This window comes from Lampetra planeri, chromosome 45 (assembly GCF_965212315.1).
Source record: "Lampetra planeri chromosome 45, kcLamPlan1.2.h2, whole genome shotgun sequence".
Classification (NCBI taxonomy): domain Eukaryota; kingdom Metazoa; phylum Chordata; class Hyperoartia; order Petromyzontiformes; family Petromyzontidae; genus Lampetra; species Lampetra planeri.
This window is the reverse complement of record NC_136151.1, coordinates 7411480-7424978: the sequence shown is the minus strand read 5'-3', so window position 1 is coordinate 7424978 and position 13499 is coordinate 7411480. Positions and strand designations below refer to the sequence as shown.

General features: G+C 47.9%; 1 protein-coding gene across 1 annotated transcript in view; it reads right to left on the bottom strand.

Annotated features, from left to right (window-relative positions):
* The window catches only part of LOC144733222 (E3 ubiquitin-protein ligase TRIM11-like), a 29042-nt gene extending 25035 nt beyond the window's left edge, over nucleotides 1-4007 (bottom strand). Inside the window, exons 1-2 of the mRNA XM_078615017.1 lie at nucleotides 3374-4007; nucleotides 3016-3111 (exon numbers count right to left, since the gene is read on the bottom strand). Coding sequence (XP_078471143.1) covers nucleotides 3016-3111; nucleotides 3374-3931 — 654 coding nt within the window. The 5' untranslated portion in view covers nucleotides 3932-4007. The remainder of the gene's footprint in view (nucleotides 1-3015; nucleotides 3112-3373) is intronic.
* Between the last annotated feature and the right edge of the window lie 9492 nt (nucleotides 4008-13499).

Here is a 13499-nt window from a genome sequence, read left to right as displayed (position 1 = left end):
TAAAGTTTAGATGGAAGCATACTATATAACTTTTACGACGTAGAATTGTAATGTATTACTTGCTGTTAGTAACTCAGCTTATTGTAGAGTATAGTAAGTATACTGATGGTGCTATGCAGTTTATACTTTAGTTTTTTTATGTAGTTTATACTTTAGTTTTCTACGTGGTTGTTTAGTAACTGCAGCTACATATCAATAACATTCCTTTCCTTTGTTAATGCTACTCCCTGCACCCCCCCTTGGTGCTGTTGATCCTGCATAATGCATGGGCATAATATGCCTTTGAAACCCCCCCCCCGCCCACCTCCTACGCATTTTCCATGAATATGCTAAATTCCTCTTCATATGCACATTCTTTTTTGTTAAGGCGCTCTTCCACCTCCAACCCAGTTTATATATAAGCTCCTAGCTTGGTAGTGTCTCATTCTTCACCTGAAGACGGCTGCTTGCGTTGTAGCTGAAACGTCGTGAGAATTATTTCATTTTATTATGTTTTATTTTTATTATTTTATTACTTCCCTTCTACGTGACTTTACCGAAAGAACCAAGAAGGGAATGGATTCTTTGCTCAACTACAAGTTTCCTACCACCACTCTCCCATTGATATATTTCGGTGCTTCCTCTTAGTACCTTTCACGCGACGGTCAATGGTATAGTGTATAGCAGATTGTATAATAATAAATAGTATAAAAGTGTAATGTTTAATATAATGTATAAGGTAATATGTAGTATCGTAATTGTATAGTGAATATACAGCAGTGTGGTATACAGTAGGGTGGTTAGAATAATACAGTGTAATATTACAACGTATAGGGTGGTGTATAGTAATACAGTATATCATTTAATGTTGGGTTTGTCTATGGCAGTATATAGTACGGGGTAGACCCGTGTGATGTAAGAGAAAAAAGTTTAGCTGGAGGCATATTATATTTTTTGCGACATAGAATTGTAATGTATGACTTACTGTTAGTAGCTCAGCTTATTGGAGAGTATATTTAGTATATTGATGATACTGATGTAGTTTATATTTTAGTTTTTTACGTGGTGGTTTAGCTGCTGCAGCTCCATATTATTAACATTCCTTCCCTTTTATTAATGCTAACCCTACTCCCTCCCTTTGATGCTGCTAATCCTGCATAATGCACGGGCATAATGTGACTTTGAAACCCCCCGCCCACCTTCTACGCATTCCACAAGTAGTGACTAATCCCATATCTGCATTTCCCATAAATATGCTAAATTCCTCTTGATATTCAAATTCCTTTGTCAAGGCGCTCTTTCCCCTCCAACCCAGCTTAAATATACGCTGCCAAGCCTGGTGGTGTTCATTCAGACGTTGTCTTTCTGACAGACCTGTTCTTCACCTGAGGACGGCTGCTTGCGTTGTGGCCGAAACGTCATGAGAATTATTTTATGATGTTTTGCTTTTATTATTTTATTATTTCCCTTCTATTTTACTTTACCGAAAGAACCAAGAAGATGAATCCCTGCAGTCACGAAAGCTTTAAATCGAAATTTAGCAAGGGTTGTCATGTAAACGGAACATGCCAATTCACACAATGGACAGGAAGGACAAGATCAAAGGGCTCGCATAATGTACCTTGGCATCTTTAATCCCCCTACCCCACTGCATATCTATCCTCGTAGCTTTTCAGGAGCCCGGAGACACGACACCAACTCAGGTCTGTGTCTAGTGGACAATAACTTTCAGGCAGGACCAGGCGAGACTCCACGGAGTGGGACCACGCTGGCAAGAAGCCCGCGAGATGACACCGTGGGAGCAATCGGCAAGAGCCACGGCGGAGGAGTGCTCACGGAAAGGGGAGGGAGTCTCGTCTCCGCTGAGTTTCCAGCCTCTGTTGGAGGTGCAACTGTGGATGACTGGTGGGTGGAAGTCTCCGAGAGAATCTGCTCTGTGGGAGGGCTACTGGGTGCCACGGTGGCGAGATGTTAACCACCTCGCCGGGTTTGCAGGACATCGTGGGTTGATCCTGACTCTGACGCCTATTGTATATTTGGAGACTGCGTGTTCCGTGGATTTTTATCTGGGTCCTCTGGGTTTTCCCTCCACATTTAGAATCAACATCACGCGTTTATAGTATTTGGCTGCAATAATTGCCTACGTGATAAGCCAATTCGTTGGACTATCATTTATGACAGCCAGGTAATTTTAGAAAAAAATGCTTTATAGCTCAGTAGCCCTTACCTGGTAAAATAAACATAGATTTGGCTAATAAAAATAACCCATCTTTAACTGCATGCTCTATGAGATGTACGAACTCTGTATAGTATTTTTTTAAGAAAACTCTCTTACTACACACTGCCGTGAGTGCACAACCATATGATGGTGTACTCTATGTGAACACGTGCATTCTGATCGGGTGAACCTGTGTGCAGTATTGTCCCTGCTGACCAAGGAGAGTTGTGACCCGGTGATGTTATTGCGAGTAGCACGCTATTTGATTACCACACCCTGCAGGGTAGTTGTTGAGGATCGGGTAATACAATTCTGAAGCCTACGAAGCGTGACAGTGCATGTCAGATCGCTCTACCCCAACCCACAAGTTGCACAAACTGAACCACATTCCAATATCCGCTCCATTTCGTAACGACAGGCATATCTCTTCAAGGTCGCATCTCGCGTTGTAAAATTTAACCGCCGATTTCTAGTAATATTTTGATCCTAATTGTATTTGTTTTATTTGTTGGTTTTTAATCCAATGCAGTCGTTGCACCATACTGTGCTTGTTTATCTCACCCATTGCAAGTCATTTGAATTAGCCTGAAAAATGCGTTGCAGTCTCACGAGATATGAACTTTTTAAAATAAATGTTGCATTTGTTTAAATATACATTTCAAGCACCCATAGCCATAACACTGCAATATCCTGCACCGTTTTACACATTGACTCAAGACTAACAACATTTCACTTGGATCTACGGAATTTTCCTCACAGGGAGTCACAGACTCCACGCAGGGTGGAGGTCACAGGGTCACAGAGCCCACACGTGTTACCTGCACGTCCTTGTGAGCGGCCTTCATCTGTCCCACGGACACCTCCGCCTTTTTCCTCTTCTCCTCCACCGCTCGCGTCTCCTCTTCGACTCCACTCTGTAAGAGAAGAAGTCACTAGAGGAGATTCCACTCGTTGAGCGGCCCCCTCTCAGCCCCACTCCACACAGCCATCCACTGTGATGGCCAGTAAGTCAGCTTCTACTGACTGAACAGTCTGAAAGGCAAGGGACAGTGGAGAGGGAATTGGCCCACACTGATTATTTACATCCCATATCGTTATACCCAGCGTCTATTAGCTCTAGTTGTGGTATCGTTTGTCTGCACCTGAGTGGTTCTCACTCTATGTATGGCGCCTCACCTTCCGTGTTTCGTGCTCTTTCTCCAGCGTGATGACATCATGTCCTCTATGGTCTCCTGCGATGGTGCAAACCGTGCAGGCCAGGCCCCTGTCCTGCTTGCAGAAGAACCTGTAAGGGTCTCCATGCTGCTGGCATCTTCGCTCCTCCAGGTTGACAATAGGAGCCACCAGGACGTGGTCTATCAACTTGGGGGTTTTCAGATGAGGCTTCAGGTGGGACTCACACAGGGACATCTCACACCTGAGGCAGGTCTTCACTGCAGGAGTCTCCCCATCACCACAGCCGTCACAGAAGACAATTGCGGCCATTCTATCTCCAACTCTGAGCTGCTCCACCAGGTTGGCGAGCGCCACGTTCTTTTTCAGCTGGGGTCGCTCAGGGAAGGCCGCTCGGCACTGCGGGCAGCTGAAGCTGCTCGCTCTCTCCCAGGCACCGTCCAGACACCGGAGGCAGAACGAGTGTCCGCAGCTCAGCGTGGAGGGGCAGTCAAACGTGCGCAGGCAGATGGGGCAGCTCAGCTCACTGTCGACACAATCACTGGGAGACGCGCTCGCCATGGCCCATGGCTTCACTCGGACTCAGTCGCTCGCCGCGGCTCACAGAGGAGCTATCGCAGCAGCAGCTGCTCACACAGCGGAGACGAACAAGGAAATGAACTGACTTCACCTGCAGTTAAGTTATAAATACCTCGAGACACGCCCTGGAATGTTCCACACGGCGGCCGGGCTCACCTGTGTAGACGTGGCGTTACAGTCACGCAGTGTTAGCTAAAACTGATTTTTGTGTTTAGTTTGTTGTCCTTCCCCTGCACTTCCAATTAGCACTGTTGGCTACGTACGGTGTGGAAGAAGTTCAACATACATACATACATAGCTTTGACCGGTCTCAAGTGATAAAATATTTATACAAACAAAACCCAGCAGCAGCAGCCAGGGACACAGTGATAATGGTTTGTCCCACAGGCTGATTGACCGGCTAGGTCAGGCTGTGTGCATTGCACACAGTGGAACCGCACCTTGTGGAAACATTCTGATGGTAAAGGTTAACTTGTTTTTTCCCCATCTGTGTCTTTATTAATTGTTTTCTTGCGAGGCCTGTTTGTTTAAGCTTCACAGTCTGTAATCGTCTTCCACCTTTATCAACTAATATTTAACTACTGGCTTCATGCATCCTCTGTTCATCTGTCAATTATTTTTTAGTTTATTTATTCCTATGACACCGTTTTATTCTGAGTGGACAGCGGTTGTATGTATGTTGAACTTTTTTTTCACCGTACGTAGTCAACCGTGCTAAACGAAGGTGTGTGGGTGAGTGTGTAGGTGGTGATTGGTTTAGTGTGTGGGTAAGCGGTTGGGTGAGTGGGTGTGTGGGTAAGTGGGAGAATATGTATGTTGAACTTATGTCGTAGCGTACGTAGCCACTCGTGCTAATCGAAGGTGCGGGTGAGTGGGTGGTGGAGTTTGAATGAGTAAGGGGGGGGGGGGTTATTTGGTGAGAGGGGAGACAGATGAGCAGGAGGATGGCGTGAGGGTGGGCGAGCAGGCGGTGAGAGAGGGCTGGAGGAAGGGTGGCTGGGAGGGGCGTGCGGTTGAGTGGTTGGGTCACTGGGTGGGTGGCCTCACGCATTACCACAGCGAACAGCCCCTGGCTAAACAAACATCGTGGTTCATTTAAGCTTATTATCTGTATGACTTTCACCGTCTATTTTCCTATTATGCGTAAAAAAATCAAGGATTTAAATCTTCATAACCTAAACAATATATATTCATCACCTATTGTTAATGTTAAGATTTGACATCCTGGAATCGCTGAGTTTGGACGATTCTATAAACCTATTTTTATTTTACCAGGTAAGGCCCACGGAGGTTTATAGCTCTTTTCAGAAGCGACCTGGCCACAATTGATAGCTCAACGACGTAGCTTATTACGTGGACAGTTCTAGCAGCCAAACACTCTAAACGCATGTTTCTAGGTGTGGAGGGAAAAATTGGAGGACCGGAGACAAATTCACGCGACTACGGGGAGAGAGACAAATACATGTACAGACGTCAGGGTCGGGATCGAACCCACGACCTCCTGTATACCAGGCGAGGTAGTTAACATCTTTCAGCTACCGCAGCGAGATGTAAAAAAAGCACAGAGCAGCGACAACGAACAAGGAAACGAGCTGACTTCACCTGCAGCTCAATTATAAATACCGCGAGACGCGCCCTGGAATGTTGCACGCGGCAGCCCGCACTCACCTGTGTAGACGTGGCGTCACATTCACACACAGTGTCAAGGTTAAAGAGTCGCAATTGATATATTTTTACAAAAACCCCACGGTAACCATGAAAACGGTGATGGTTTGTCCTATAGACTGGTTACACCCGCTTGGCTGAGGCTGTGTTTTTCCACTGTAAACCTCACCGTGTAAATTTGTATTAAAGATTTAAAATTATAAGTAGGCTATCGCGACCAATATTATCTATAAAACGTGTTTTTGGGGTAGATCGCGTAAATATAAGTGTCGTTAAACCCGCCACCACCCGACACAACCAATGAGTAAGGATTGTCACGTAAACAAAATAAGTAATATTTAAAAAATATTTTTTTTAAACACGCTTTAATGAAATATACCATACTCTTCTTGGTTCTTTCGGTAAAGTGACGTAGAAGGGAAGTAATAAAATAATAAAAATAAAACATAACAAAATAATTCTCACGACGTTTCGGCCACAACGCAAGCAGCCGAGGCGACAGCGTCAGACACTGTTGCCTCGGCTGCTTGCGTTGTGGCCGAAACGTCGTGAGAACTGTATTTTATTATGTTTCATTTTTATTATTTTATTACTTCCCTTCTACGTGACTTTACCGAAAGAACCAAGAAGATGAATCCCTGCAGTCACGAAAGCTTTAAATCGAAATGTTATAATGTTTTATTTTTATTATTTTATGTTTTATTTTTATTATTTTATTATGTTTTATTTTTATTATTTTATTTTTATTATTTTATTATGTTTTATTTTTATTATTTTATTATGTTTTAATTTTATTATTTTAGTATGTTTCATTTTTTTTATTATGTTTCATTTTTATTATTTTATTACTTCCCTTCTACGTGACTATACCGAAAGAACCAAGAAGATGAATCCCTGCAGACACGAAAGCTTTAAATCGAAATTGTACCATACTCGTAATGGCAGAACTCGACGACTCCAGGAAGTGGCCCCGAAGCTTGCCACAACGTAAGGGACCGTGGTGATTTACAGCCAACGTCAGTTGAGCATGGACAATTAAACCCAGGCCGAAACATAACATGTAAAAAAGATTGTTTAAAAATACTTGTTTCATTTCTTATAGAGTATAGTATTGTCATCAGTATGACGTAAGTATACCAAGTTTGCAGTCGATACCACATTGGGATGTGGGTTAAAATTGAGTTAAAAGATTTGAGGATACGACAACAACAACAGTGAGTTAAATAAAAGCGTGTAATAATACTAATAAAAACATTCCGGCTAGGGTGAGGCTGTGCGTTTTGCCCAGCAAACCACACAGCTGTCAGTTCGTATTCAAGGTTTAACAAAAAAAGATTCCCCTAAACCAGGGGGTTCAGAAACCAAAACAACAAGGAGAGACATTTTTTCTTATTTTTTACAATTCGGTAAGTAAAAGAGAAACCAAACAACTCATTATTTCAAGAGCCGCAATACAACGTGGTGTGTGTACGAGAGAAGGTGGTGGTCCTTGATAAATAAGAACGTGGTGTGAGTACGAGAGACCGTGGTGGTGATGGTCCTTGATAAATAAAAACGTCTCACGAAGCAGCCGTCCCTCAAAGAGCCGCACGCTGCTACGGAGCTGCAGGTTGCCGACCCCGTGCCCTGAACCAACTGGCTTGACCGTCAAGTAATAATACTTTCATTAGTATAATGTTATAATAATAATTAAATTATTACTTAATTTGAAATAGATAATAATTAAATGACGATTCAGCTATTTTTTTATGTATTATTAATTTAATTATAATTAAATAACTGAAATACTGACACCTAAACAATAATTAAATAAAAAATAAATGGTTGTGCTATAATACTTTGACGATAATAATGCAACAATAGTATTTTTATAATAAAATAATACATTTCTACTGATTACATAATCATGCAGTAATGGTAATATAATAATTAACATTTACAAAGCGCCATTGAACAATCGCTCTCGGGGTGCTATGCGTGGTAAGTCATAAAATAGTGAACATCACCCAATGAAAGAAGTGAGAAGGATATTTGAACATCACTAAAGGGAGAAAGCCATTTTAAACAGAGACGGCTTTAGTGGAGATGTGAAGATGAGCAGTGCCTCGGAAGTCCCCTTGACCTCGAAGGGCAACGAGTTGCAGAGTGTAGGTGCCACAATTGCCAACGCACCTCCACGTGTGCAGTCTGGAGACGATGGGACGGTGAGCAACGCACAAGCTGAGGATCTTGACGATCTTGATGGAATATTCGTGGCTGAAGGAGGTCATGAACGTAGCGAGGAGCAAGCCCATTTAAGGCGAAGGCGAGTTGGTTGGAGCTGCCTTTTTCTCGTTTCTGTCATTGCCTCTTCTTTCTGCAAGGATTTGTTTTTACACTTTGCAGTTCTTTCTTGGTCTCATTATCTCCATCAGAATATCTGCGAAACGGGTTTATTCCTGGGGGAGATGTTCCCCCTGGTTAATGGCGGCTGGTGAGTAGTGTGTGTGGTGAGTAGTGTGTGTGGATGGTGAGTGGTGAGTAGTGTGTGTGGTGAGTAGTGTGTGTGGATGGTGAGTGGTGAGTAGTGTGTGTGGATGGTGAGTGGTGTGTGGATGGTGAGTAGTGTGTGGATGGTGAGTGGTGAGTAGTGTGTGTGGATGGTGAGTGGTGAGTAGTTTGTGTGGATGTTGAGTGGTGAGTCATGTGTGTGGATGGTGAGTGGTGAGTAGTGTGTGTGGATGGTGAGTGGTGAGTAGTGTGTGTGGATGGTGAGTGGTGAGTAGTATGTGTGGATGATGAGTAGTGTGTGTGTATGGTGAGTGGTCAGTAGTGTGTGTATGGTGAGTGGTGAGTAGTGTGTGTGTATGGTGAGTGGTGAGTAATGTGTGTGGATGGTGAGTGGTGAGTAGTGTGTGTGGATGGTGAGTAGTGTGTGTGTGTGCATATGAGATGGTGAGTAATGTTTGTGAATATCGGCTGGTTTGTCGTGTGTAGATGGTGAGTGGTGAGTATTTGTATCAGTGCTCGCAGACAGATGAAGTATTGGAAAATGACGGCAGGAAACTCCTTGACGGGAACACACTTCTTTTATTAAATCTTGACTTGTAACGATACAACGCGTGGCCTCTCTTCTTCACAATGCGGTCACCATACAACGGTACAACTCGTGACCTCTTCTCTCCGCCTTACGCTTCTCTCGACTCTCGTAGATTCTGTGCTGCTGGCTCTCTGTGCCTCGTGTAGACTCCGCGCCTCGGCTACACTCTTCTCTCGTCTCGTGTAGACTCTGCGCCTCTGCTACACTCTTCACTCGTCGCGTGTAGACCTTACGCCTCTGCTACACTCTTTACTCGTCTCGTGTAGACTTTACATCTCTCTCTGGCTACACCGTATGCATACTCGGCTCGTGTAGACCTTTCTCTCTCTCTGGCTACACCGTATGCATACTCGGCTCGTGTAGACCTTTCTCTCTCTCTGGCTACACACTATACATCGCTCAGCTCGTGTAGACCTTTCTCTCTCTCTGGCTACACACTATACATTACTCAGCTCGTGTAGACCGTTCTCTCTCTCTGGCTACACACTTATACCTTACTCTCCTCTACTCTCCATTACTCTCCTCTCCTCTCCATTACTCTCCTCTCCGGGCTCTATCTCTGCACCTTCGTCTTCATTCTTAGATGGTTCCACTTCTGCCCTCTACTCCTCTGTGCATCATCTTATATATCTCTTCCTCCCGGGAGACGGAGCGGATGCGGACCTCAACGTCGGCACCGCTCCTCAGTTACCCAATCACCACGCGCTATCTCTACGATCCGTTTCCGCCCAGCGCGTGTTTCCACTCCTCGACCAATCACACCGCGCTGCCACCCGATCACTCCCTCTCAGCGCGTCACCGGCACACAGCCAATCAGCAGCACTACCCCCACCCGCGCACTGACGCCTGCTCCTCCCCGTCAGCGCGCGTCACCACACACACACGTACATACGCGCTGGCACATGACGTACACACCCAGCGCGTATCACCACTACATCACCCCCTCCCACATAGCTCGCAGCCGGCCCGGCTGCTAACAACAACCAACCGCTACGATAAGATGACAACCAACCAAAAAAAACCCCGTAACCCCCCAGTGTGCCCCGTAACATAACAACAAGAACAACAACAACAAGAACAACTATGTACAAATTGACAACGAACACGAAAAGTCAACAACAACACAATACAAGCAAATTCCAGAAAACGAACGCGCCCCGCGCCCCTGCGACTACACGCAGTGACGAGGCGCACCAACAGCCCCGACTCCTCACGAGGCGGGTCGCGCAAAGTAGCACGACTTGGCGCGAGTCCGTCTGGCTGGTCCGTCGTATGGGGCGGGACACTGACGACCGTCCGACGGTTCCGGCTGCTCCAGACGGCGCGGAACGGGCCTGAAAGGGCCGGCCCCGCCGCGGAGATCCGGCCGCCGGTGGTCGGCAGCTGTCAGATCCGAGACACCTGGGAGCAGATCAGGCGAAAATACGCGTGGATCAGGCAGAGACATTTCCCCCTGTGGGTCGCCGGTCACGTCACACGCTCGGCCATGACGACACAAGGGGAGGCCATATGGAGGCGAGAACGGTTTCAGTCGGGAGGGGTGAACGTACCAACGGCGCTTTCCCCACTTTATCTGAACGCACTGGGGTCGTGCAACGCGCACGACCTCCACGGGTCCCCTCCACGGTCTCAACAATTTAGGCGACGTAGCCAAGGGTGCCTGAGGGCAATGCAGCCAGGCCCTGTCACCTGGTTTCCAATCGTGCCCGGACACCTTCCGTGCCCGCAACCGTTCATTAGCAATTTGGCGAGCCCGCGAATTAAGCCGTGCGGCCTCCCTCGCCTCTGTCAGCTTGCGAATATTAAACTTAATATGTTCTGCCAATTTAGAATTAGTTCGTGGAGCGGACAGGCCAAGTTGCGTTTCCATTGGCGGGTCAGCTTCCCGACCGTACATCAAATAGAATGGGGAAAACCCCGTAGCTGCATGGGGGGCCATTCTATACGCGGCAAGGACTCCCGGGACCTGCAGGTCCCAATCTACATGTGCCTCGCACACCTGCTGGCACAGCATGGAAGTCAAAGTTTTGTGGAGTCTCTCCACCATCCCGTCTGTCTGCGGGTGGTACGGGGAGGTACGCACCTTCTTGGTACCCAACAGATCGCACACCTCTTGCAACAATTTACTCGAAAAATTTTTACCTTGGTCGGTCAGCAGGCGTTCGGGAGCCCCCTTGTCCAGGACATAGCCCTGGACGAAGGCGTCCGTCACAGCCGCTGCCGACTGGTTAGCGAGAGGCCACGCCATAGGCCATTGGGTAAAGTATTCGACCCCCACTAACAAATATTTATTCCCTCTCGGCGTGACTGGGAAGGGCCCCAAAATATCGAGTGCAACGAGCTCGTTAGTACGCGAGACCTGAATAGATTGCAGCGGTGGATTAGCTGCCACGGGCGGTGGTTTACGCCTGGCGCACTCAACGCACCCCTTCAGAATATTTACCACATCACTTCCCATTCCCGGCCAGTAATAGTCACGCTGAAGCAGGGCAAGCGTCTTGTTAACTCCCAAGTGCAAGAGGCGTTCGTGTGCCGCCAAGACAACCCTCCCCCTTACAGCGGAAGGCACCACGAGTGCGTTCCGCCGGGACAAACTGTCCCATCTCAATAACATGCCCTGCTCAAGTACATAGGAGCCGGTACGCTCCTGGTCCCCCTCGGGACCCCCAACCTTGCGGCGCAATGCTAGCAGCGAGCTGTCCGCCATCTGGAGACGGCCCCATTCGCTGAGCGACAACGAGAGCAGCGAGTCCCGACCCTGAGAGGCAGTGGAATCATCCACGATCGGTGCGCCCGCTGTCGCAACCAGTGTCCCCATCTCCCCCACAAGCGTCGGTTTACAGCGCGCCGATCCCGACAAACACGCGCATTCATCACAAGGCAACAACCGCGACAAGCAATCGGCATTTGTGTGTCGCAACCCCTTACGGTACGTAGTCGTAAACTGATAGTCCTGGAGGACTTCCAACCAACGCGACAACTGGCCCGAGGGTTGGGCGACCCTCAATGAATACTGTAGCGCCGCGTGGTCCGTTCGGACCGTAAAGTGACGACCATAGAGATATGGCCTAAACTGCTGCACAAAAAAGACAATGGCAAGCAGCTCGCGACGGGTGACGCAGTAGCGCTGCTCCGCCGGAGACCACACCCTACTACCGTAGGCGACAACTCTTTCGACACCCCCAACGACTTGGGATAGCACCCCCCCAATGCCCGTGTTGCTAGCATCCGTGTCCAGCAAAAAGGGACTCGCAAAATCGGGATAACACAAGGGTGGGGCACCCACCAAGGCGTCCCGGAGGGAGCGAAACGCGGCCTCCTCCTCCGGTCCCCATTTGAACTTCACTCCCTTCGCCGTTAGAGCGTGCAAGGGTTTTGCAATAGTGGCGAAGTGCTCAACGAACCGCCGATAATAAGAAGCAAACCCGATGAAACTACGCACGTCGGAAACGGACGTAGGTGTCGGCCACGAACCAACACAATCCGTCTTCGCGGGATCGGTGGAGATCCCCGAAGAATCGACAATGTGACCCAAGTATCTAACCGACTTCCGAAGGAGGTGACATTTGGCCGGTTTAAATTTTAGCTTAGCCGATCGCATTCGCAAGAACACCCCTCTCAATCGCTGGAGGTGTTCTTCAAACGTTTTACTGAAAACAATGACATCGTCCATATAAATCAAGCATGTATCCCACTGCAAGCCCGACAAAACCAACTCCATAAGTCGCTGAAACGTCGCTGGAGAGGAGTGAAGTCCCATGGGTAACCGGTTAAACTGGAACAGCCCCCCTGGAGTCCGAAATGCTGTCTTAGGTTTCGACTCTTCGTCGAGCGGCAACTGCCAAAACCCCGATAACAAATCAAGAGTCGAAAAATATCGCGCACCAGACAATGCATCGAGGGACTCATCCATCCTGGGGAGCGGATACGCGTCAGCCACAGAGATCTTATTCAGGCGACGGAAATCAACGCAGAATCGCAGGGACCCGTCCTGCTTCTTAACCAGCACAATAGGCGCTCCCCACGGGCTAGAGGAGGGCGAAATAATATTGGCTTCTAGCATTTCGTTAACAGCCGACTGAACATGTTCCTTCTCCACGGGACTCAGTCGGAAGGGATTTAGCTTGACCGGCGCCGCATCGCCCGTTTCAATGTGGTGGTGCAACAAATCCGTGCACCCAATGTCATACTCATGTTTACTGAACACATCAGAGAATTCTATGAGCAACTCGCGCAGCACACCCAACTGCGCCGCCGACAAATCGTCCGAGGCGGCGCATAGCGAATGGACCCACTCAAGGTCTTCCCTTGGCTCAACGTTCCGCGCGGGGCTCGAGCCCACCTGCGCAACCAACCCATCATCCACAGGGACCAACGCCGCGTGAGCCAGCACGGTGCCCTGTGGAATGACAGCTGGCCGCGACCCCGCGTTCAAAACCATCACAAACGGATCCCTGTCAGCCCGCACCAAAGTGTGAGCCACCGATAAATCAAGACCCCCGACAGCCTTGTTAGAAGGACCCAAAAGCATACTTTGTTCCGAAGCCTCCCTCACCCATGGTTTCCGCAACCGGAGGGGAATCAACATCTGTGAACCCGGGGGCACATGCACGGTCTGTGTCGCCACCGCTTGTATCGTAGCGCACGCCGTCCGAATGTCAGTAGGGCTCGTCAAAAATGCAATCCGGCGACCCGATGGCAGTTCAATGCATCGTTGATCGATAAGAATTTTAATGGGCATTTTAGCCAAAAAATCAGTGCCCAAAAGACACGGAACCGCCAAAGAAGACGAAACGAAAACGGGTC